At 40.2% G+C, this 27,878-nt stretch overlaps 1 protein-coding gene across 2 annotated transcripts; it reads left to right on the top strand.

Annotated features, from left to right (window-relative positions):
- The first annotated feature begins 22,743 nt into the window (after positions 1 to 22,743).
- Positions 22,744 to 27,430, top strand: LOC149297896 (protein YIPF5). 2 transcript variants are annotated; one of them, XM_089488098.1, is made up of 5 exons: positions 22,744 to 22,838; positions 23,439 to 23,605; positions 24,350 to 24,495; positions 25,137 to 25,318; positions 27,268 to 27,430. In XM_089488098.1, the coding sequence occupies exons 1-5, from the start codon at positions 22,744 to 22,746 to the stop codon at positions 27,428 to 27,430; spliced, it is 753 nt and encodes a 250-aa protein (XP_089344224.1). The 2 variants fall into 2 exon arrangements, with proteins under 2 accessions (XP_089344224.1, XP_089344225.1); XM_089488099.1 differs by having other exon boundaries at positions 22,768 to 22,838; positions 23,436 to 23,605.
- The last annotated feature ends 448 nt before the right edge of the window (positions 27,431 to 27,878 follow it).

Genomic DNA, 27,878 nt, shown 5'->3' with positions numbered 1-27,878 from the left:
GTTACTGTCCCGGTATTTTTAAGTTCCACATGGGGCTTCCAACTTTCCAGCATGTAATCCTGGCATTGAGCATAGCATAGAAACCCAATATATAGTAAATTAATTGAAGCTTCAGTATATAATGCATATTATGCACATATATATATATGTCTCACTTCTGGTACATAATGTTTTATTTTATTATTGTTTACATTAGGGCTGCAACTAACGATTATTTTCATAATCGATTAGTTGGCCGATTATTTTTTCGATTAATCGATTAATCGGGTAAAAAAATAATAATAATAATAATAAAGCTATATTTTAACAAGAACTCAAAAAATACCAAAAAAAGCTTTACTAGTAAATATTCATGTAAACTATTTTTGCCCAGTTATGCACATCTCACCCCCAGCTTGCCTCTCTGTCCCAGAAATGCATATCAGGAGGGGTATAAGGCATATCAGGGGACAGAGTGGCATATAGGAGGTATAAGGTATGCATTATACCCCTCCTGATATGCCTTATAGCCCCCTATATGCCACTGATATGCCACTTTGTCCCCTAATATGCCACTGTGCCCCCTGATATGCATTATACCCCTCCTGATATGCCTTTTAGCCCCCTATATGCCACTGATATGCCACTTTGTCCCCTGATATGCCTTATAGCCCCATATATATGCCACAGTGCCCCGATATGCCACTGTGCCCTCCTGATATGCCTTATAGCCCCCTATATGCCTTTACCCTTGATATGCCACCATGCCCGATATGCCTTTTACCCCTATATGCCACTGTGCCCCCTGATATGCCTTATAGCGCCTTCATGCCACTGTGCCCCCTGATACGCCTTATAGCCCCTTTATGCCACTGTCCCCCCTGATACACCATATAGCCCCTTTATGCCACTGTCCCCCCTATGCCTTATAGCCCCTTTATGCCACTGTGCCCCCTGATATGTCTTATGCCCCCCCGATATAAGAAAAACTGACATCACTAAAATTGTTTTTTTATATTTATTAAATATAGACAAAAAAAATACACAATACAATATAAATATATATAAATATATGGACAATAAATCAAATATTCTAGACATAAAACCCCCCCACAAATGCACATAATTAATAGATCCCGCAAAAATTCTACCTGCCCCACCAGGGGTTAATATATCAACAGAAGAAACACAGGGCAAATGAGCATAAAAATAAAGATAATACTTACCCAGTGCTGCTTACTTGTCCTGTTTTTCTTCTGTTGATATATTAACCCCTGGTGGGGCAGGTGGAAGTGGCAGTACACAGTGCACATCGCGCACTAAAATCCAAATCCCCAGCAGGCGCTGCAGCGGGACCTGGATCCTCTCCGGCAGCCGGTAGGGGTCTGTGTGATGCGCGCAGACAGCCGCTTCTCCCCTCCGCTTCTGTTGGGGCTTCCATGATGGAAGCCGCACCGGAAGGTCACGTGACGCCGGGTTCAGTAATAGAAGCCCCGGCGGAAGTGGAGGGGAGAAGCGGAAGGGGAGAAGCGGAGGATGTCTGCGCGTTTTGCACAGACCCTCACCGGGTGGCAAAGAGGATCCAGGTCTCCTGCAGCTCTGCGGGGGGTCTGGATTCTAGAGTTATAATCCGATCTCTATTTGAGATCGGATTATAGAAGGACGGGAGTTTTTCAGAGCGTTTGCTCTGAAAAACATAATTTTATAAATCGATAAAAATCGATTCGACTAATCGATTATGAAAATCGTTGACAACGATTTTCAGAATCGATTATTATCGATTTCATCGATTCGTTGTTGCAGCCCTAGTTTACATATAAAAATAATGCATATGGGTTCCAGCGCCCTATTTTATATTTTTATGTTTATTGGTTATATGCGAAATGAAACAACACAAACACATTATATGCAGTAGAAAAATAATCTTCATCTATATTGTCTGCGTGTATATTTCAATAACAATAATCTCAACACCCTCAAATTACATCCGGACTCCTATGCACACTGTACAGAGCTGCAGAATATGTTCATTATAGAAAATTATAGAAAAAAAATTAGTAACAGAAGAAACATGGTTAAACATTAAGTGTTCGAGAATACATCAAGACAAATTTAAAATAAAATTGTTTTAATGCAACTTTAGTGTCATCTACTGGTAATCAAACAACTTGCAGCCTCAGTTCGATGTAGTTGCTTGCATGTTGTGACCAGTAAAATGCAAGTCAGATAGGTAGTTAAACCACTCTCTCGATCTCAGCGTGTTATATACCCAGCTGAGAAATGCATTCAGGACACTAATATTGAAATGAACCAGAAGCAGCAGAGTTAAAACAATAACATCTGAAAGTTACTGGCACAGAATTTAAAGGTTTACTCGCTGGTTGGTAAAAAAAAAAAAAAAAAGACCATGTTTATGAATGCTATAGAAGATCACACAGCTATGTTTACTATGTTTTTAAACAGTAAACTCATACAGTACATAATATGGATGAAAATGTGTTTTTTCATGCAATGTACAATAACAAAATCCTGGTAAGCTTAGTAAATATACAATTTAACCCCTTCGCGACCTTTGCCGGTTCAGGAAAAATTAAATAAGCTTAGAAAGTGATCAACGATCACTTTCTTCGCTTAAACGGCGTTACTGTAATGCCTCGATGTCGAGGCCTTCAGTAACGCGGAGATCGGCATCGGGAGCCATGTCTGGCCCCTCCCCGGGGCGTCAACAGCGCCATACATTGTATGGCGGCGGACGCCCGTTTTAAAAGCGTTTAGGAGGCGATCAACGATCGCCTCCTAAACTTAAATGGTGTCGCTGAAATGCCTCGATCAGGAGGCATCCAGTGACACCAAACACTTACCTTTGGATGGGCTGTGACCGCAGCTGCCGGTGATCTTCGCCATCAAGCAAGATGGCGGCGGCCCGGGAAAAAAAACAATAAAGAAGAAAGAGTTCGCTAGACGGTCTCCAGACCCTCTAGAGAACTCTGGCTCCACTTGCAGGTTGAATACAGGTACTGCATTCAACCAAGCAAGTCAATGGAACCCAGCTTTCTAATCACTATGTGATTAGTAAAATATTCCAAAAAAATAAAAAAAAAATAAAAAAAAATGTGCTAACATTTAAAAATAATTATGCAGTGATGTCACTTGATGAACCATCCAGTACCAACAAAATGTGTAAAAAAAATATAAAAAAAGTATTAAAAAAATAAAATAAAATAAAAAAATAAAGTTTATTATTTTGAGCAAGTGCTAAAATTTCTCAAAAATCTCAACAAAGAGTTAAAATAAAAGCACTTCAAATACCCAAGGGGTGTCTAATATATAAAAAAAATGGCTGATGGGGTAAATTGGAGTGGCCGAGCTCAAAGATAGGGCATAGGTACAGACTGACCAAAATGGAGAAAAAAAGCGCACTTCCCAAATGTGGCATTTTAAATCTCAAACAACCCGACAAACCCATGCATATCACTGCAGGAGATGTTCCTGAACACATTGGGGTGTTGTTTGACAGTGACATATACCAGAACCTGTATATCTATAACTAAAGTACAATTTGTGTGAAAAAAAAAATAAAAAAAATTACTATTACAAAGTTTGACAAAGTGTAGTTCTATAATTGGTGCATGGAAAGGGTTAAAATAACAGCATTTGGAATACCCTTGGGTGTCTAGTTTTCAAAAATATATGGTTTGAATGGGTTAAATTAAGTTAACCGGCTTCAAAGATGTTCCAAAGAGGAGATGGAGGCAGACTGACCAGATTTGTTAAAATAGATTTGGAAATCATAAAACGCTGCTTGTACTTATTGCCCTATAACTTACAAAAAACAGCAAAAAAACATAAAAACATTGGGTATTTCTAAACTCAGGACAAGTAGTAGAATCTATTTAGCTAGTTTTTTTTCTTGCTTTTTTAGGTGAGTAAAAGATTTTTCAAATAAAAGTCATAAAATGTGTTTTTTTTCAATTTTTCACCATGTTTTTTTTATTTTTTTTATAGTAAATAAGATGATACGATCAAAATAATGGAAGAATGGAAGTAAGAAAGCCCATCTTGTCCTGAAAAAAACAATATATAACTTATGTGGGTACACTAAATGGGTGAGGAGAAAATTACAGCTGAACACAAGCACCACAAAAGTGTCAAAACAGCCTCGGTCCCACAGGGTACAAAACGAAAAATGAGCCCGGTCCTTAAGGGGTTAAAGTACTACATTTGTGGAATTCTATAAACAAAAAAGACAGAAGCCAAAATAATCTAACTTGGGGGGGGGTGTTATTATGCATTTTACCAGTCCCAGCCAATTACACAAAGAAAGGTATAACATATTCCATTTAATACATTACATAAAGATCTTTAGTTCCTGGTGGTGGCTTGTGATATATTACAGTGGGATTAGCTATTAATATACCGGTACTTTCCATGTTATAGTCTCCTTTAGAATTGTAAATCAATTTTCCCTTCTTTTTCTACCCCAAGAATCTTCGTAAAGCATTGCATACATCTAATTATGCTCCTATCAAAAGTGTTGGCCCATCTAAATGTTAGAAGTAAGCCTAAGAAACACTATTTCTAGTTCATATTTCTAACAAGTTCTATTAATATAGCCCAGTAAAAGGTGAAATTGGTCACATTATATCTATCATTATTATTATTATATAATTACTTATTATACCAAAGACAGGGTATCAGTGACAATGAACTGTATCCTCTAATGCTGGTATATCTAATAAAAATGCTTTGTAAGCATAAAAAAATCTTGTTACCATTGTCTAAAATAAACCCGAGAGAGTGACATAAAAATGAATGATATCCACATTCCAAGTGAACACATTAGCTTTCCTGTACTCTTGTGCTGAACTAAATTTGTTACTTTTGAAACCATGTTGATTTACATATTTGTTTTATGAATTGTAATCATCAAACAGCATAGATGTGTCCTCTGGGATTCTCTCCTAGCCAAATATGTAAATAAGGGTAACTTTTTCCAATTTATCAGTATTTCTGCATTGATGCTGGAGGTAAGTTATAAAGTTCAAAAAAAAGCTATTATAGTGCAGAGAGAGATGTTAAGATTATGTGCATGCTCAGCATGTTATATTTCATTTTCAATATTAATCTTTAATAGTTCGCTGCTCCGTTTCAAAGACATGGCCCTTTCTTCCAAAACATCTTTTGCTGCCAAATACCCATATGTTGTCTACTCTTTTGCTACACTGTACATAAAAGTTTCACTTACATCAAGATTAGAGTCAAGCAGTGACACCTGCAGGTTTAACCTTGGAACATAATTATTTATTGTTGTAAAAAATGATGGCAGCACTGGTTTAATGCAGCCCAAAATCTGCGAGGCACTCAGGATGATGAAAGAGCTTCTCAATGAAAACTGACAATCAGACCACTGTAAATAAGAGGTGCTTGACTTTCAAACCCTTTTGTAATCATTTTACAGATTTTGATTCCAAGGTAAAAATTCATATTGTTCACCGAACTTTCTCCAAATCATTATGCTACATTCGGACCCTAATGAGGAATTTCTATAACAATTATTAGCCAGCTGAGGAATAAATTTTGACTATAGTCTTACATAACAACTTAGTATGCGTCACCACTGATAATAGACATATTTAAAAGTGCATAAGAGCAAGCATCTTAAGTCTAATAGAAAGTGGAAACTCCCAAAAGTTTCAATTAAGTATAATTACTTGTATCAGATTAAAATACGTTTAAAAAAAAAAGCCTGTTTCTTTTCTTAAAACTGTTTTAGTTTTTGCATAATATAATGTTTTGATCAACTAAATATTTACAATGTGTGTGTTTTAGCACTGTTGTTTAGTTAAATCAGTGAAATGTCTTTGTTCATTGAATTATGCATTGTACGGGGTCAGCTTAGCCTTCTTGCTGGAAGAACCTGCCAGTAATACTTAATATTCAATACTGATGTCAAGGGGATGAAACACAATTTTCCCACAAATTATTTATCATACTGCTTGTGGTAAACAATATAATAGCTTGGTCTTAATCATTCATCTAGAGACTGACTACATCTATCAGACTACACTACATGAGCACTGCCATGGATAATCAGTTCAGTGTGATAGTTGAGCAAGGAAAGTAACATTACAACAATGGAAGCCTAAAGGTCTGCAGATAATGGAAGACTTTTGGATAAAAATAAGTTTTGTCGCTGCTAACTTACACTACAGATATTTTTATGCTCAAATATAAAAGACTTCCATAGGTCTCCCCATTCATGTTTGTGTTGTTTTTATGTGACAAAACTTCAGTGAAAAGAATAAAATGGTGCATTCTCTAATGTTTATTTGCTTACCACCGTGAAGCATGCAAGTAATATGAAAATCACATTTAAAACATTTTACTCCATCAATAAGTGAAGCCCAGCCACTTCAAAACAACTTTGCTTTCATTGACTAAAAATTACTTTCTCTAGTAACATAATGCTAAACAATCAAAACAAATCACAACACTAAAGTGTTTTAGTTCATTTTACATATGATGACATTTACTTATAATGACATATAATTCACAAGGATAACAGCTTCCCTGGAGGGTTCCAGGGAATTTCCCAGTCAGGTTATAAAACTGACATTTGATTGAAAAGAACTCAGAAAAAAACACTATAGAATTACAAGCAGAAAATGTAAGGAATTACATTTGACACAACAGCATACAAAGAAACCATCCTATGAGGCTTAGATTTTAATTGCATTTATCCAAGAAAAAGGTTATACGTGAAGGGTAAAAATTAAACATTTAAGTAGAAATGGCAAAATTTGCATGAAATGATAAGCACAACAACCTTAATCCCTAGGCTTCTGACCTAAAAGAAGAATTCCAGATCACACTAGAAATTGCAAAGGGCTCCTTAAAGTCAACAAAATCTCTTTACTGCTATTTTGGGTAAAAATTGCTGTACGACTTTAAGAAATTGACAGTACATTAAATACATCTACAATAAAGTTAAAAGAAACCTTTTGGGATGAAGCAACTCATGAACAGATAGAATAAATGAAAATAAATAGTTGATGCTAACAGGTTTAGAAACTGAAGTTATAGCTAGTCACAAGAAATAATTCATCCACAATACCCATGAACCATGTAGGAGCAACCAGAACCTTCTTGTTTAAAAAAAAAAAAGTAACCTGGGGTAGCCCTTCATCAGGTATAGTACCGTATTTGCTTGATTATAAGACGACCCCCCAAAATCAAAATATTAATTTAGGAAAAAAACAAAAAGCCTCAATATAAGACTACCCTATAGGAAAAAAGTTTTACTAGTAAATATTAATTAATGTAAACTATTTTTTCATATTTAATAAAAGCTATGATTGAGAAAAATATATATTTTTTATTTCCTTTTATTTGCCAACCTGCCCCCCAGTTATGCACATCTGCCCCCAGAAATGCCTTATACCCCCCTATTTGCCACTCTGCCCCTTGATGTGCCTTTTAACCCTCTACATGCCACTCTGTCTCCAGAAATGTCTTCTACCCTCCTATATGCCACTGTGCCCCATGATATGCCTTTTAACCCCCTATATGCCCCTCTGCCCCATGATATGCCTTATACCCCTATATGCCAGGTATAAGGCATATCATGGGGCAGAGGGGCATATAGGGGGTTAAAAGGCATATCATGGGGCACAGTGGCATATAGGAGGGTAGAAGACATTTCTGGAGGCAGAGTGGCATGTAGAGGGTTAAAAGGCATTTCTGGAGGTATATATATATATATATATATATATATATATAACTGCTAACAGCAATCACACTCCTATCAAGCCAAGGCAGCCAGTACATGCTGGAACCTGAGGATGATAGTAGTGTGATTACAGCCTCCCTATGCCATGCCACCACCACCCCCCTTACACATCCATGCTATCACACACACACTCATTCACAAACATTTAAATACTCATTCATTCCATTAATCACACATACTTCACACATTAATCACAAAAACCGACCCCCTTACCTGAACTGCAGATCTCCCACTCGCAGACTTCTGCAGGGGCCCGGCTGTGCGAGCAACTTCTCTGGCCCCGCCCCCAGAGGAAGGAGGGGGGAGGCAGAGTTATGTGAGGACTGTGCTAGCTTCCTGTTCTCCTGCAGCTAGTAGGAGCGACGCTGCTCGCAACCAAAGCCCGGTAAGCAGCCTGGCCCCAGCAGAATGAGGTCTGATTAGAAGACGACCTCGATTATAAGACGAGGGGTATTTTTCAGAGAATTTGCTCTGGAAAAAACTTTGTCTTATAATCGAGCAAATACGGTAAAATAAGTAAGTTTAATGGAGGGGCACTGTCAGGCGCCCGGTCCCCGAGTCCATATAAACGTAGCCAAGTTCAAGGGTAGTAGATAAGCACGTAGTCCAATAAACAAGCCGAGGTCAAAAATAGCCAGGAAACTTATGTAGTCCAGTAAACAAGCCGAGGTCGAATTAGCCAGGAAATCCACAAACAAGATAAGGGTAAGGAATGGCAAGATTCAGGTAATCAGGATACAGGAATGGGGCACCGCTTAGTTATCAAGCCAGCACTGACTGAACAGTGCTGGGGGTTTATATAGCCCTGCCATGTCCTGACTCCTCCCCTCTAATTATCCACCCTTTGTGTGGATCTATCTTCCCTATTCCCCGCCCTCTGCTTACCTCCTGCACTGGCTCAATGGAACTGGGAATTTGGACACTCCCCCCCCCCGCCATGAACATCGTGTTCGCGGCCATCTTCCGCGAGGTGCCTTACACTCGAGGTTGGGGATGTGGCCCACTCCGCAACCGCGTGGTTCCCGTACGGCGGTTCGGGTGTCCGGACGCAGATGCGGCTCGTGGTGGGACCCTGCACGGCCGCCGAGGTAGGTCAGATGCCTGATACCCGGCCTGGTGCAGTCGACAGGGGGGGCGTGTCTGGGCATCCACTGGGCACTCTCCATTGGTGGGGGTTGTGGAGGTGGTTCCCTAGCTAAGCACTAACTCCGTTAGTGCTATGGCAAGGGGGTGGAGCTAGCCAACATTAGAGGGTGGGTTTGGGTTTTGCAACCCATAAAACCCTTGCACGGTGGAAGGTGCTTGTGTATGTGCTCCTACGAGTATTCGCTCCCTATCCCTAGTGGTCATTTTTCAGTCCTTTCTGTTTTTTTTACTTCGGCTGCTCTCTCCTGCCCTCACCTCTGCTTGTTTATCAACTCCGCTTTTTTTGCCTGACCTTTTTGCTGTGCCTGCCACCCTGCCACTGGTCTCCAGCGTATCTCCAAAAGGACTTGACAGGCACTCCAGCCATCATATGCACTTTATGATAGATGTGTGGTCCAGTCAAATTTTCATATGGTCCATTTTGCAAATGGATGTTGAAAATATACTGCAAAATCCACCCAAATACATTTGCAACCCCCTAGATAAATGCCCTCCATGCCGCACACTGCATGCAGGGGTTTGTTTAGACCTCAGTACACATGTGTAAAGTCTTTTTATTGATTTCAATGGGATCGTTTTCCTGCCACTGATTGGCTGCTTAAGCTATCAATCAGTGACAGAAAATACTCCCACTGATTTCATTGGAAGTAATTTACTGCCATTGATTGACAACTTGAGCAGCCAATCAATACATTTCAGATCATTATTTCATTTTGGAAGGGTTAGGGTAAGTAAGGGTGTCAGGAATATTAGACTGTCCTTTTAACTCCCTCTTTAGTGAATACACCACACTTTTGAAATAATCTTATAATATTGTAATTGTATAGTTCATGTATCTGAGCAACTGACAATTATACAGGGTCCTAATGCTTAGGTCACATTTCCTTTGAATCTATGCTCACACACACACACACAATTACACATCCATGCTGACACACAATTCCACATTCATGCTGACACACAAGTACACACCCATGCTCACAGACAATTGCACATCCATGTATATATTTTTATATATATATATATATATATATATATATATATACTGTATATACATACTGTATATACATACATACAAACACATTTACATACATCCCACCCGCCCCCGCTTACCTCTCCAGCAGTTTTATCTCCGGCTGCTCGCACACTGTGCATGCAGCCTCTGTTACACCACGGGGTCATGTGAGCCCAATATGTGCTCCTGTCTCCCCGTGCCAGTTTAAAATAATTAAAGGGGCCTTCCGACCTTGAACAGTGCGGTCCAGATCGGAAGGGCCCTTTCTAAACTATTTTGAACCGGTACGAAGAGACGGGAACAAGGGGTCCAGGGTCCCTGTAGTTAGGCCAGTGCTTTGAATGCTTATACAGACTGTGGTGGTAAGCATATACACATTATTTACTCCAGGTGTTTTATACAAAACCATTCACTTACATTAACCCAGCAGTAAAAATTTAAGATTTAAGTGTAGTGAAAACAGAAAATAGAGCTGGGTGCTTATTGTGGTTACCATGACAACGTGTTACAAAAAATGCCACTTCTTTGATAAGCATTTTTGCCATATATCCCTCCAAGCCTTATAGTAAATCTCTAAGTGCAGGTTTTATCCAGCCTTTGATCTGCGATTTGATGCAATGAAAATAGTAAATAAGAGATTCCTTTGAAGCAATGGCAAACAGTGAAACGTGCACTGAAGTAATCCTTCCTTCGGGGTGAAGTAAAAGCAGTAAATTAAATAACAATTCAACACTAGTCAAGGAAGGCATGGGGAAGTAGCATAATTAATCATATTGATTAATACAAGGCAGTAATGAAAAAGAAAAGCATGTTCAAGTTCAAGTGCTTTAGCAGAGGCTGATAATGTAATCAGGATAATTTAAACTGCCCCTACTTTACAATTATTTTCAGAGCTTTTGGAAAATTACCTCTTTTGTATCAGACATTTTTTGTAACTATATCCAAAAAACACAGAGATGATTTGAAAGTGTTTGCAGCTCATGAAAGACTCATAATCCATAAAGGGACACTCCAGCCATCATATGCACTTTATTGCATATTATAGCTATGTGATCCCTTGAAATGTATATGTGTCCTCTTGCAAATGCATTAGGAACTTCTGCAGAATCCTCCCCATAGGACATACACCGCACAGCCAAACCAGGGGCATAACTAGAAACCCCCGGGGCTCTGGTGCAAAACAACTTCAACAGCTGGTCTGTGCCATCATTGCCTCTACACAACTGGTCTGTGCCTTCTTTGCCCCTTGCCCCACCTTCCAACATATGTAAACACACTTACTCACTCCACTTACACAAGTACACATCCATGCTCATACACACAATTACACATCCATGCTCATACACACAATTACACATCCATGCTCGTACACATAGACAAGTACACATCCATGATCAAACACAAACAAGTACACATGCATGCTCACACAAACACGCAAGTACACATGCATGCTCACACACATGTACACATGCATGCTCACATACGTGCAAGTACACATACATGCACACACAAAGTACATATATATATATATATGTCCTGATGAAAGTCAGCAATGACTGAAACGTCGACTTGACTTTGAATAAAGAGAAGTTGTTAACTTAAAGACCTGGAGTGCTGACCATCCTTTGAGAGTGCTTTGTATGGAAACTGCTGGTTACTAGCACCAGGCTTGGAATATTTGGAATGGTGTGCAATGGACTTTGTGAGTAAATATATTTTATATATATTATATATATATATACCGTATTGGCTCGGATATAGGCCGCACCCGAATGTAGGCCGCACCCTAAAAGCTTGGTGCTTTTTTAAAGAAAACGTTTTGTAATAGATATGCTGTCACTCTGCCCCCCTCACCCCCGAGATATGCTGCCACTCTGTCCCCCCCTCGAGATATGCTGCCACTCTGTCCCCCCATATATGCTGCCACTCTTCCCCCCCGAGATATGCTGCCACTCTGCCCCGCCCCATATATGCTGCCACTCTGTCCTACCCCCCTCGAGATATGCTGCCACTCTGCCCCCCACCCCCCCCGACTTACCAGAGCAGACTCCCGGGTGTCTTGCGGGGCCGGAGGGGGACATCTACGCAATACGCGTATACAACTTCCGGTGCCGGCACTCAGCAGAAGTGCCGGCACCGTAAGTTGTATACGCGTATTGCGTAGATGTCCCCCGCAAGACACCCGGGAGTCTGTTCTGGTAAGTCTTGGGGCAGAGGTAAAACGCGTGGGAATTCCCGGCAAGGGAGATTATTAAAGCACATCGTGCAGACGTGCCGGTAGCGGAGGTTGTTTACGCGCGCATCGCTGCAGCTGGTGAACGTCTGCGCGATGCGCTTAGACAATCTCCCATGCCGGCACTCCCTCGGTGAAAAGTGCCGGCAGGGGAGGCTGTCTGAGCGTATCAGAGAGTAGGATGCGGGTCCCCTGCACCGCTGCGGGGAATCTGTATCCTAACCCTGCTGCCTGCCCGGGGCCCGGAACTGCATGTCCCGGGTGTCGGGCGCTAGACCCCGAATATAGGCCGCGACCCCACTTTAAAGACTTAAAGTGGGGGGGGGAGTGCGGCCTATATTCGAGCCAATACGGTATTATATATATATATATATATATATATATATATATATATATACACACACACACACACACACACACACACACACACACACAGTATTTGCTCGATTATAAGACGACGTTGTTCTCGGAGCAAATGCTCTAAAAATACCCCTCTCGCCTTATATTCAAGGTTGTCTTATAATAAGACCTCAAATAGAGGTCTGACTACAAGACTAAGATCCAGATCCCTCACAGTGCTGCAGGTGATCTGGCAGTCCGTGGACATCTGCACGAGGGTAGCAGCGGAGGTTGTTTGCGCGCATCGTACAGACGTCCACCGGCTGCCCCCACTTCACACCAGGCAGTCTGGAGCACTGGGGACAAGTCTAGGGATGCATCGGGAAATCGGAGGAGCATATAGGGGGGTATAAGGCATATAAGAGGGGCAAATTGGCAAATGGGGGGAATAAGGCATATATAGAGGGTAGAGTGGCAAATAATGGGGTGAAGGCATATCTGGGGGGGCAGAGTGGCATATTAGGGAGGCAGTGGCATATAGTCACATGTAAACTCTGCATTGTATGTATAGATCAAATGGGAACCACATGAAAACAGAGATCAACTGCAACTGCATTGCGGGTATAGATCAAATGAGAATCACACAGAGACAGAGATCGACTGAATATTACATGGAATATCTGCATTGTGTGTATAGAATAAATGAGAACCACATAGAAAGCACACAGATTAACAGAGATTAACTGAATATCACATGCCAACCCTGCATTGTGTGTGTAGATCAAATGAGAACCACGTGGAAACAAAGATCAACTGAGAAACACAAGCAAACCCCGCATTGCAAGTATAGATCAATGCACTGCCCTTACACACGCCTGAAAATATAAATATTAATTAGATAAAATAGGCACAACCAATATTCTATCACATACATAACATTCTGGCACTTTTAATTATTGTAGGATCACACCCACAATATGAATTTAAAGATATACCCTATATTTTTTGTCTGATGCCAAGTTCTTTCAGATCACACCAAAATCTATAATTCAAAATGAGATATTATATCACCGTGATAGTTAATCAAGATATTATTTGTTGTAAAAAAAACAATACATACATAATATCTATACGATCTGTGCAATTCAAAAGATAAAACAGAAAAATTATCTTCAAATATGCAAAAATAAATCATGACATAAAATACAGTGTATTATTCATTGTTTGTCTTATGGGTCTAACACATACAAGAATGCAACAGGTGAAACAGCATATTGCATTAACATCTCATATTTATCTGAATGATATCACCTGATATAAATATCTATAGATTATTAGTGAGATTTTAATAGATGCAAATAATGTCAAACTTCAGAAAAATATACTTATACACTGCCCTTACATGCACCTACCATATACACACATATACACCCTTACACATGCCTGCCCAGACGCCTGTCCATACACACACATATACACTGCCCACACACATACACTCTCTGTATACATGTCTGCCCACACATATATACGAACAGACAAATTGATGCTCACCTATACACGCAAACATATTAATTCACTCCTAAAAAAATAGAGCTAAAAATGTGCAAAAATGATTTGCTAAACAGTCTGCAAATTGCTGTATTTGCTCGATTATAAGACGACCTCCCAAAATTTGAATATTTATTAAAAAATAAAAGCCTGAACATAAGACTACCCTATAAGAAAAAAGTTTTATTAGAAAACATTAATTCACATGTAAACTATTTTGTCATATTAAATAAAAACTACGATTGAGAAACATGCATTTCTTGTTTTTATTTCCTTTTATTTCCCAGTTATGCACATCTGCCCCTTGGCTTGCTACTCTGCCCCCCCCCCGATATGCCTCCATGATATGCCACTTTGCCCCCCTATATCTCACTCTGCCTTCCTGATATGCCTTATTCCCCATATTTGTAACACGTTCGTTAACTAACCTTATAACCATTTAATATGCAAACTCTTTTTCTAAGCGGTATTTAAATATTTATAGGTCAAAATAGGCAAATATCTTTGGCATGATGTAAAGTCACATGCAAACCCTGCATTGTATGCACAGATCAAATGGGAACCACATGGAAACAGAGATCAACTGAATATCACATGCAAACCCTGCATTTTGTGTTTAGATCAAATGAAAACCACCTGGAAGCAGAAATCAACTGAGCAGACCCTGCAATGTGAGTATAGATCAATGCACAGCACATGCCTGCCAATATACACACGTATACACTGCTCTTATATATGCCTGCCCATATACACGCACCTGCCCATATACACTGCCTGTATACATGTCTACCTATACACACACATAAAAAGTGATGCTTGCCCATACACACAAACATACTGGGTCACACTTGCCCTTACAGCACCTTTCCCCTCATCATCTACCCCCCTTTTTCCCAATATCATCTACACCCCTTTTCCACATCTCTTACCTTTCTCATCTTCCCCTCTCATTCGTTCTTCTTTTATACTGTAGTGGGAGTTTGACGTATGTCACTCCATGGCAGTGCGAGCGGGGATTCATGCTGACTGCCGGGATATTACATAAAAAAAACGTCCATTTACGGGTCAGGTACATCATAGGTCGTTAAGTGACCGTTTTTCCGTGACGTGCCTGACTCGTAAATGGACGTTAAGGGGTTAATCCTTTTTTTCTTACAATGTCATGTCATTAAACAAGCCTTTATATCACTTTCTTCGCTTAAACGGTGTTGCTGTAATGCCTCAATGTCGAGGCATTCAGCAACACCAAGATCGGCATCATAGGCCATGTCTGGCCCCTCCCCATGGGCGTTAACATCCGCCATACACTGTATGCCTTGATTACGAAGCATTCAGCAACACCGAACACTCACCCCAGGATGCCCTGTGACCGCTCCAGAGAGTGGTCACAACCGCCACTGCGAGTGATTTCGCCACTTGCAAGATGGCAGCTGTCCTGTAAAGAAAATAACAAAGTTGAGATAGTTGGCCAGAGGGTCTCCAGACCCTCTACAGAACTCTGGCTCCACTTGCAGGTTGAATACAGGTACTGTATCAATGGAGCCTAGCTTTCAAATCGCTATGTGATTAGTAAAATATTTAAGAAATACAATAAAAATATGGGGAAAAAAGCTTTTGAAAAAAAATGGTAACATTTAAAAATTAAAGGAATCACCTAGTTCCAGCAAAATATAAAAAAAGTCCACAAAGAATAATTAGTATTATTATTATTGAGCAAGTGCAAAAATTCTCAAAAATCTTGATATGGAAAGAGTTAAAGTAAAAGCATTTCAAATACCCAAGGGGTGTCTAATTTTAAAAAAATTAATGGCACGGACTGACCAAAATGGGGGGGGGGGGAGCGCACTTGCCAAATGTGGCCTTTTAACCTCAAACACCAGACAAACCCATGCATGGGTGATATCACAGTACTCGGGAGATGTTGCTGAACACACATTGGGGTGTTGCCTTATTGCCCAATAACTTGCAGAAAAATTTTTCAGGTAAAAGTTTTTTTTCAAATTTTCATCATCTTATTTTTTTATGGAAAATTAGATATGATCAAAAAATTGTATCTGAAGAAAGCCTTTATGGTCTTGAAAAAAAACATATAACTTGTAAAGGTACCTTAAATGAGTGAGGAGAAAATAAACACGAGCACTGCAAAAGTGTTAAAACAGCTTCGGTCCCAAAGGGTACAAAAGGTAAAAACACAGCCTGGTCCTTAAGGGGTTAAATCATGAAATGACTGGTCAGGAATGGATCAGTTGCAGTGTGGCTATAACATGGAAGAGAGAAATACATGGGAGGGGTTAATGCTGATTGCCAGGTGATCTGAATATAAACATGGAGGAAAGCATGCTAACCAAGGCATAGAACAGACGCTGCTGAGCAACACACAGGAAAGCGCCAGGGCCCCTGTGGATTATTATTTTCAGTGGGTTTTTTTTTGTTTGTTTGTTTCGGCAATGCTATTTTCCGCCGATTTCAGCCACCAATAGATTGGTGCATCCCTACTGTCTTGGTGTGTGTGTGTGTGTCTGGGTGTCAGAGCCTATCCTGGTGTGTGTATTTGGGTGCCGGTGTGGCAGAGCCTGTCCTGGTGTGTGTGGGTGTGTGTGTGTGTGTGTGTCTAGGTGTCGGTGTGGCAGAGCCTGTCCTGGTGTGTATTTGGTCATCTGTTTCCTGGCACTTTACTTACTGTAGGAATTACTTCTGAATTTGTAGTCACTTCAGAGGACAAAACTTTCTAGGCCCAGAAATCAGTGAGAGGAAAAGTAAAGGTTTTGTGTTATTTACTCTGTTTCAATCTGCATATTTTATTAAAAAAAGATTAGCGGCACTAAATGACTCCCAGTCCCATCACATAAGATTCTCTCTTGTATTATCTGCAGAGCACTGATGTCCTCATTATTGAGTATACATCGATGCTGAGGAGTTAAGATTCTATTTTATTTATTTCCATAAAATGGCCACCAAATTCTAAACACCAGGCTCATGATGCTCTTAATCCGGCCCTGCCTCCAGTGTGCGTCAGCCATCTTAAATCCAGTTTGTACCGACAGCGTGCTTCAGTCTTGTGGAGTTTTATTTGGCTAAACTTGTTTTAAATGGTTTGTGGACTGATTTTGTTTTACTGTTTAAGTAATTTAGTATTGATCTAATGACATTAAGGTTGCGCAAAAAACTGTTCGCAGCAACCCTGTATTAATATGTATTATAAAGCTAAAAGGCCATATTTTCTCTCAGTGAAAAATTAGTGCGGCCCACGCGCACATACATTTTTGATGAAGTGGCCCACTGCAGAAAAAGCTTGGACACCCCTGGCATAGACAGTTCGGTATAATGTCAGCTGTTCACTTGAGAACAGTTCAATTAGGAACAGTGATCAAGATTTTGGATTCCTTTCTGGTAACCCCTTGCACAGCGATAAAAAATATGACGGTATTATATAAATCAATTGATAAAATAATTATTCTGTATGTCAGGATTCCACCCTATCAGCCAGGACTCTGTATTTATTTTACTTCGTGTCATATCAGCAGCACCCCCTTGAGGCCTCCTGTGTGTACACAGTACCCTGTAGGCTAACGAGCAGACCAACTGCCTCTGCTTACCTGGGTGTAACCCTTCTCACTCTGGAGCACCCAGACCTAATCAGTGCAACCAGCTGAGCCACGTTGACTGGACATAGCCTGCCTATTTCATCCTGCTCTGCCCTTCAGTCAGGGCCTTTGCATTGAAATTATATGACTGTTTTGCTCTGGCCCTGTACCTGATGCTGACTTGGTCCTGGCTTCCTGTATACCTGGTTCTGTATTGTTCCTACCTTGTGCCCTGTCCAGTGGGCTTCCTGCCGTCAGCCCTGTCCAGTGGGCTTCCTAACATACATACATTTTCTTGCTAAGAGACTCTTACACCTGTATTTGCTTGTCCTGCCATAAAATACAGTACATAGCATTACCTGGAATTGTGCCTGTGGTGTATTCCTTTGTGCCTGTCTGTCTTATCCTTCGGTTACCATGCATCGCCGTGTGCAGACAGAACCCCAGGTATCCCCTGCAATGAGGCTCCTACCCAACCTGATTACTCGGGTCCTGACACTGTAGTTATTCATACCTTATTCAGGTTCCCTGTGAAGGAAATGTAATTAAATGCATACCGATGATGTCAAACCTCAGCATTTTATCAAAACATCACATCTAGTGTGATAATAATATACCGTATTTGCTCGATTATAAGACGACCCTGATTATAAGACGACCCCCCAAAATCTGAATATTAACTTAGGAAAAAAAAGAAAAAGCCTGAATATAAGACGACCCTAAAGGAAAAAAGTTTTACCAGTAAATGTTAATTCATTAACTATTTTTTTTAAATAAAAGCTATGATTGAGAAAAATATTTTTTTTGTTTTTATTTCCTTGTATTTTCCAACCTGTCCCCCAGTTACGCACATCTACCCCCAGGCTTGCCACACCAATATGGCACTGTGGCCCATGATATGCCTTTTAACCCTCTATATGCCACTGTGCCCCATGGTATGCCTTTTGACCCCCTATGTGCCACTCTGCCTCCAGAAATGCCTTATACCCCTATATCCCATTCTGGCATTTAGGGGGTTAAAATGCATATTATGGGGCAGAGTGGCATATAGGGAGGTATAAGGCATTCCAGGAGGCAGAGTGGCATTAAGGGAGTTAAAAGGCATTGTATAGAGCACTCTGCCTCCACAAATGCCTTATACCCCTATATGCCACTCTGGCATTTAGGGGGTTAAAAGGCATATTATGGGGCAGAGTGGCATTAGGGGAGTTAAAAGGCATTGTATAGAGCACTCTGCCTCCACAAATGCCTTATACCCCTATATGCCACTCTGGCATTTAGGGGGTTAAAAGGCATATTATGGGGCAGAGTGGCATATAGGGAGGTATAAGGCATTTCAGGAGGCAGAGTGCTCTATTAAATGCCCCCTTAACGCCACTCTGCCTCCTGAAATGCCTTATACCTCCCTATATGCCACTCTGCCCCATAATATGCCTTTTAACCCCCTAAGTGCCAGAGTGGCATATAGGGGTATAAGGCATTCCAGAAATGCCCTATGCCCCCCCATTTAACACACACACGCACACGCACACACTTACCGGTGCTTCCAATTTCCTGCTGTATTGCCGGGGCAGCGGGTTGACATCTCCTTCCGCTGCAGCCGGAAGGAGGTGGAGTTGGCAGCGGGGGTTTGTCTGCGTCCGTCGCGGATACCTTCCCCGGATGTCAGAGATCAGAGTTCCCCGCGCCGGTGCTCTGATCTCTGTCAGTCGGGGAAGGTATCCGCGACGGACGCAGACAACCCCCGCTGCTAGCCACACCTCCTTCCGGCTGCAGCGGACGTTGTCTACGCGGATGGCGTAGACGTCAACCTGCTGCCCCGGCAATACAGCAGGAAGCACCGGTAAGTGGGGGGGGGGGGAGACAGGAGGATCCAGGTCCCCTGCAGCAGTGCGGGGGATCTGGATCTTAGTCTCGTAATCAGACCTCTATTTGAGGTCTGATTAGAAGACGACCCCGATTAGAAGACGAGGGGTATTTTTCAGAGCATTTGCTCTGAAAAAAACCTTGTCTTATAATCGAGCAAATACGGTATATGATTCAGAGAACAATGCACAGCTGTAAACACTTTTCAGTTAGATCCACACCCCCATAGTCAATGTGAACTGTGGTTTTCTAACCTGTGCATCATCTTCTCCTGTGACACATGCTAATACCACACTTTCATCATAGCTGGTGGAAAGAATATACACATTTATTACTTGTGAAGCCAAGAGTCTCTGTAAACGGTGGTATTCCAGGGACTAGAATGTTCGCAGGTACCCAACAATCCTCTACTACAGGATTTAGTGAATCTTTGGGATGGACGATGGGCATCAGTGTAATTAGAGGTGGCCCAATATCTGATGCTGTTAGCGTGGCATCATCAGACAGGACATATGAACCTGATGCCAGAATACTGTTAGCTTCATCTGGGCTGTATAAGCAAAAATTTTTTTATTTTTTCTCCCTCCTTAACATTAAAACCCACTAGACCCCCACCAAATTAACTAAATACTGAACACAAAATCTAGATAAGGAAATAAAAGATTTGTTTTAATACTTTAATACTGTTTTAAAAATATTTTTCATCCTCTTTAAAACTAAAATCTACTGCTCTACTACTTATCCCCTGTAACCCCAGAACTACCATAAAACAAATACAAAAAACAAAGCAGAGGGAAAAATCTCCACAGGGTTAGATAAAGGTGAACTAACCTTTTTAATAACTTGCTGTATCGAGCTCTATCGCTCTCCTCCAAATAACAATGATAAAGGTGAGAGGCATTGTTGGTAATGTTAAAATTCACATGATCAGGAATACACCTATAGGGACATTATTGGATTACTCATAATATTTTTTGGGAACACTTAAATGCCACATGACGCAAAAAACACGATAGGTTGTTGCGATAAGGTTCTCTTCAAAGTACCGTATTTGCTCAATTATAAGACGACCATGATTATAAGACGACCCCCCAAAATCTGAATATTAATTTAGGAAAAAAAGCCTGATTATAAGATGACCCTACAGGAAAAAAGTTTTTCTAGTAAATGTTAATTTATGTAAACTATTTTTTTTAAATAAAAGCTATGATTGAGAAAAAGATATTTTTTTGTTTTTATTTTCCAACCTGCCCCCCCCCCCCGGTTATGCACATCTGACCCCAGGCTTGCCACTCCTATATAGCACTGTGGCCCAAGATATGCCTTTTAACCCTCTAAATGCCACTGTGCCCCATGATATGCCTTTTAACCCTCTATATGCCACTGTGCCCCACGATATGCCTTTTAACCCTCTATATGCCACTGTGCCCCATGTTATGCCTTTTCATCCCCTATGTGCCACTCTGCCTCCAAAAATGCCTTATACCCCCTATATGCCACTATGGCATTTAGGGGGTTAAAAGGCATATTAAGGGGCAGAGTGGCATATAGGGAGGTATAAGTTATTTCAGGAGGCAGAGTGGCATATAAAGGGTTAAAGGCATTTCTGGAGGCAGAGTGGCATTAAGGGGGTTAAAAGGCATTTCACAGAGCACTCAGCCATTTAACACCCCCATACACACTTACCGGTGCTTCCGACTCCCTGCTGTGTAGTAGCGGCAGCGGGTAGATGTCTATGCGATTCGCATAAGGCAACTTCCGCTGCAGTCGGAAGGAGGTGCGGTTAGCAGCGGGGGTTGTCCGCGTCCATCCCCGACTGTCAGAGAGAATTCCCCATAGCGGAACGCTCCTTTCTGTACAGGAACTTTTTTCCTGTTGGATCGTGTTATAATCAGGCTTAATCTTTTTTTCCTAAATTAATATTTAGATTTTTGGGGGGTCGTCTTATAATCAGAGTCATCTTATAATTGAGCAAATACGGTAATTTCTGAACGACAATTCATGTAAATCATGGACTTTAAAACAGAAAGTAAAAAATAACATTGTCATTTTTTGTGTGCCTCACTGCCAAGCACCCAGTACAGGCCGAGACATAATATTCACATCCACTGCCATAAAGCGCCTCCTCAAAACGAACCTAGCATGTTTGTTTATATTTTCACCGCATTAGTAATGTTTCCTATTCATATATTATGTTCGACACAGGCACGTTTAAGACAGTAACGTTTAGCCCTCTTGAATGCCCATGAGACAGGGCGTTCTCAGGCCTATAGTTCCAGCATCGTACATTCCAGAAAAACGCTCACTCTCATTTCGCGCGACAAGCAGATGTATCACTCCCGCAGATGCCAGCTAGGCAACGATACGGATCATTTGCGCATGCGCCACACACGCTCAACGTTGACCCGGAAGCGATCTTCGGTCTGACACGTAGCTACGGAAGAACCCGGTGTGCAGAGTGAAGCCCGGCGGTGACTGGCCTGTGAGGTATGCGGTCCCGAATCGTAATTACCCACGCACGTGTAAAATCTTACATCGATTGATGTTTGATTACCTTCATTTAAATTTCGTTTTGTTTTCTGTTGCTGTTTCTTAACAGTTCTTAAATAGGTCCCGTCGGTTGGGAGTTTCCATTCTCAGTCTGGGGGTTCCTTTGTGATAGATGTATAGGTGCTGTTATAACATAGGTTTGATAATTACCCCATAAGCTACATGTATGTTGTGTTATTATTAACCATTATTGTAGTGAAACAGTATGTAGAAATATCTAAATAGTCCTATTTAGAACCTGCCCGTAGTTTTATACGTGATGATGTGAATTATTTTGATCATTTTATTGGCAAAACTGTAACCAACTGAACCATCTCTATTTATATAGAGATTTCTATACATTGTGTGTTTAAGGTTACCTGCTGCAAAGCATTTTTTCCTCTGTTGGCCTTTACTTTTATTTTAAGCATGTTGTTGTTCTTGCTGCAAACATATAATGTATGTATTTTATCCCAATCCTTTAATGCACCAGAAGTGTCTTACTCTAATAAAATTAAACACATTATGCTAGAATGTGAACTGTTTTTGTCATGTTACATCATTCACAATTGTCATAACGTCGTTTACTCATTTGCTATGGTCTTTCACCAGCCAAGGAGCCTATTGAATATCCTCCTAAAAAGTGTCAGTATTGATTGTGTTAATGCACTTGATAATGTGTTTATTTGATATCTTATTTTCTAGAGCTGCTGCCATGTCAAACTTTGATGGCTTCTACCAAACCAGCTACAGCATCGATGACCAAACTCAGGCTTACAATTACAATGCAGGCGGAGGGCAATACAACAAGTAATTGTCAATTTGTTTGTATTACATTTTAATCACAAATCAATCAGATTTGCCGTTTGCTGAGACTTTAATATCTAATGTGCCACCGTTTTAATACATCTAAATAACTGCTGAAAGAGTGATAGTGTAGTAAGGATACATTGCAGACTTCTCTCACTAACACATGGTACTGTTGTACAATTCCAGCAAATGGTACCGTGTAGGATGATATTACTACTAGGGAAGTACATGCAAAAGTGTTGTTAATGTGTGCAATAATTATAACATTAGTGTGATGTATTCTCTACTTTTCTCAACACTAATCCTTTGACAAGTGAATGCGTTATATTGAAACATAAAATATTGCTTACATACTTATTGGGTCATCCATAAAATAACTTTAAAATGATGCACACTTTTAAGTAAACACAGCAATTATTCAACATCATCTTGCCCATGATATGTGCCAACTCATCCTGCAGCATAAAACATATTAAGACATCTTATACAGAACACAAATGCAAGGACTAAAGTGAAAAATACCTACATGTTTATAACTTGATATGTTTTTTCTGCAACGAAAAGGGTGTTAGACTTTTTTCTTCTACTTCTTTCAAGCAGACAGTATGCCTATGATTACAGCCAACAAGGTGGCTTTGTTCCACCTGACCCGATGAATCAGCAACCCTATACAGGGCAGATATACCAACCTGCTCAAACATATACTCCTACTTCAACAGAATCTGTTTACGGAAGTACTTTTGACGATGAGCCGCCATTGCTAGAAGGTAAATATTCAGAGTTGTTTTTTTTTATCTATCTCTCGTGTGAATTTTGGGTCAATATAAGTTTAAAACAGAAACCCTTCTATTTTATTTTCTTAGCAGCTGTTGCCTCCCTTCCTCCAGGCAGCATCACCTGACTTTTCCTTTTAGGATTTTTGTTCCTTTAAAACAAAACTTGCATGTTGTTGCCCTGAATATTTTGTACTGCACAGAAAAGGGTCCTAAAATTGATTGCATATTATTAAAACATGATAAAATGCGAGGAAATTGATTTTGTAAGTTATGCAATCATTTTCCTGTTTGTGTGGATCATCACAGTGTGAACTATTTAACGTTTACCTTTCACAAGTAGGTGGATGGTGTGTGTGTGTGTGGCTTTTAGGTATACACTTTCTATACAGAGTGCTCTCTATTCCATGACACACCACTGTGTGCAGTTCTGTGCACAGCATTCTGTGACATGGTGCATGTGCATCCCACCCTGCTGTTGTGTTTGTAATTTATGCCTGACACCACAGAACTAATACTTAAACTTGAAACTTAATTTTTTAAACAAGATTTCACCTATACACTTGCTAGCTAGCAAAATGTTTAGGTAAGAAATTAACCACCTACAAAGTGACACATTTTTATGTAATTTTTATGTATCTTGATAGAGGTTGTGCATTGTATAATAATGAACTATTCAAACACCCTCAACATATGTATATTCATATTCATATTTGTATTCTTACTTAACTCTCCTAGAACTTGGTATCAACTTTGACCATATTTGGCAGAAGACATTAACTGTGCTACACCCTTTAAAGGTAGCAGATGGCAGCATCATGAATGAGACTGACTTGACTGGTCCAATGGTCTTTTGTCTTGCTTTTGGAGCTACGTTATTGTTGGTTTGTATGAAATTTTAACTTGTGGATTGTTTAGAACATTAGACTTTAGGAACCTAAAAATTGAGAATAACTCACACAATATGTGTTTGTGCATAAAAGTACCTTTGTGATAAAATGAAATGAAAGGAATGATTGTGCCCATTTGTAATTGATTAGTGCCTGTCACAAAAGTGATTTTGCCTGCTGAACTAAAAAGCGGCTTAATTAAAAAAAAAAAATCCAAAAAAAAAATCTGTCGCGGTCTTTATCTAATGTAAAAGCTGCAGACGATGCTTTATTTGTGTTATAAATATCTGAAACATTGCCCATGGTGTGGACAGACAATTACTGGAGCCCCCTGTGTTTAAATGCACAAATAAGACTAAAGAGAATCCCAATATATATCTTGGACACTCATTATAGGAATATAATAATAAATCAACCTTAAAAGCACACAATTAGCTATATAAGCAGATGCTTCATACCAGTAAAAAAAAAATCCAAAAAGTCAAGAATGTTTCATTTGTGTGTGCGCAAACTTTTAAATTGTCTCTGTAAGTTGGTTCTGTAAAACGTGGGAAACAATGGCCGGTCATAGTGGGTATTTGTTTTTCCAGTTTCTGTTACTTTTTCAATGTCTTTTATTGTATGTTTCTTTACAGGCAGGAAAGATCCAGTTTGGCTATGTCTATGGGATCAGCGCAATTGGCTGTTTAGGGATGTTTTGCCTTCTCAATTTGATGAGCATGACAGGGGTTTCATTTGGCTGTGTGTCCAGCGTGCTAGGCTACTGTCTCCTTCCCATGATTATCCTGTCTAGCTTTGCTGTGGTTTTCTGTTTGAAGTAAGTACCACACATGTTGGTTAATATCTACAGCTTTAAATTTTTCTGACTGCCAGTACAATAATATTGAATCTAAAAATAATGCAAGTTAGTGTGTGTGTATACTTTACTATTTAACATATTTCACAGTATTCTAGGGCTGCAACTAACGATTATTTTCATAATCGATTAGTTGGCCGATTATTTTTTTGATCGTATAAAAAAAAAATGAATGTAAATTTTTCATTTATTTAAAATAATGTAATAAACAAATTATATTAAATACAAACAGCATAATAAAAAAAACTTTGATAAAATGCATTTCTTGCCTTTATTTCGCAACCAGCCCCCCCCAATTTATGCACGTTTGAGCCCAGGCTTGCCACGCTGCCTCCCACATGTGCCACTCCACGCTGCCCCCCACATATACCATTCCACGCTGCCTCCCACATATGCCACTCCACGCTGCCTCCCACATATGCCACTCCACGCTGCCTCCCACATATGCCACTGTGCCTGATACACCTTATACCCCGATACACCACTCCATCCTCCCCAGACATGCCACACTGCCCTCCCCACATATGCCACTCCACGCTGCCTCCCACATATGCCACTCCACTCTACCCCCAGATCTGCCACTGTGGCCCCAGATCTGCCTTATACACCCTGATACACCACTCCATCCTCCCCAGACATGCCACACTGCCCTCCCCACATATGCCTTATATACCCTATATGCCTTATACCCCCAGATATGTCACTCCGTCCTCCCCAGATATGCCTTATACCCCCCAGATATCTCATAGTCCCCTCAGAGTCACAGACCATACTTTTATAAATAAGTACTGGGTTAATCTTCACTGCCCCCAGGATTTAGATTCCCCTTAGTTTGCCCCCCTTTATCTCTAACTGCACCTTAAGTTAACTTTAATAAATTAATAAAATTAACCCTCAGTCCTCATCATTAAATTAACCCTAAACACCCCATTAACCATAACTGCCCCTAAATTAACCCTAAAGACCCCATCAACCACAGCATCCCCTAAATTAACCCTAAAGACCCCATGAACCACAACAGCCCCTAAATTAACCCTTAACATACCATTAACCAAAACTGCCTCAAATTAACCCCAAACACCCCATTAACCACAGCTGCTCCTAAATTAACCCTAAACACACCATTAACCATAACTGCCCCTAAATGAACCCTAAACACCCTATTAACCATAGCTGCCCCTAAATGAACCCTAAACACCCCATTAACCATAACTGCCCCTAAATGAACCCTAAACACCCCATTAACCATAACAGCCCCTAAATTAACTCCCACCTCCCCTAACTTTCAGTAGCCCAAATATTAATTTTATACTTACAGTTAGATGAGTGTCACAGCCATGTGGTTCTGGCCTTCTGGGAGAAGGAAGGGGGCGGGGCCAGTTGTCACAGTGATTACAGGGAGGGACTGGTAAGTAGGAGCTGCTGCTGTGAGTCAGACTAAACGGATTATATAATGAGGGGTATTTTTCAGAGCGTTTGCTCTGAAAAAACCCTCATTTAATAATCGATAAAAATCGATTCAACTAATCGATAATGAAATTCGTTGGCAACGATTTTCATTATCGATTATCGATTTTATCGATTAGTTGTTGCAGCCCTACAGTATTCTAGGATATAATACATCAATATTCAAACAGAACTACACTCAAAATTAGAAAAAAAGAGAAATAATATCAATTTATAATTTTGTTCCTGTCTAATTTCATTTTTGGCCTAGGGGGCTGGACTCTGATATTATGATCCTGTTATCACAAATGAATAATGATATTGGCTATGAATCATAAAGGTTGCACATGGCTAGTCTGCACTGGTCTTAACATATTCCATAATATATATAGAAAGTGGAAGTAGTGTTGATGTATTGCATTTCCCATTTTATTTCCCTAATATATGTATTTATTTTTTTGCAGGGGAATTGTAGGTGTGCTGCTTACAGCTCTGATAATTGGCTGGTGTAGCTTTTCTGCTTCAAAGATATTCATTTCTGCTTTGGCTATGGAAGGACAGCAGCTCCTTGTTGCATACCCTTGTGCTTTGCTTTACGGGGTCTTTGCCCTAATCTCAGTATTTTGAACTCAATATCCCTGTTGGACATTTAAAGGGCCAAACTAAAAATCTCTTGTACCAGAATGGACCAGCTTGGAGACATTGACACCATGCACAGTTTTGTGTGTTTGGGGGAAAAAAGTGGAATTTATGTACAGCTTATGTTCCTGTTTTATAGAACTTTTAAATACTGAAATGACTCAGAATGCCTTCAGCTTTAATAAAAGCTCCCATTTATAAGGTAAAAAGCTGATTTTTTGTTTTATAGTTTTTGGAGGCTAAAAGTAACATGCAGAGTATTAGGAAGCATCACTAAGGTTAACAAACTGTAGAAACAGTCTGTAATTAACATTTAACTCACATGTACATTGTTTAATTTGTACAAAATACATATAATCACAATTGTAACAAGACATGTTGGAGCCCCAGCTATGTCTCTGTGTTGTCGTGGCTATGAACGTCTGTATGTCTTATA

This window comes from Sceloporus occidentalis, unplaced genomic scaffold, assembly GCF_023333645.1.
Source record: "Sceloporus occidentalis isolate IW3139 unplaced genomic scaffold, rSceOcc1.0.p SCAF_36, whole genome shotgun sequence".
Classification (NCBI taxonomy): Eukaryota; Metazoa; Chordata; class Lepidosauria; order Squamata; family Phrynosomatidae; genus Sceloporus; species Sceloporus occidentalis.
Note: the sequence above shows the minus strand (reverse complement) of the source record. Positions and strands in the feature narration are given on the sequence as shown.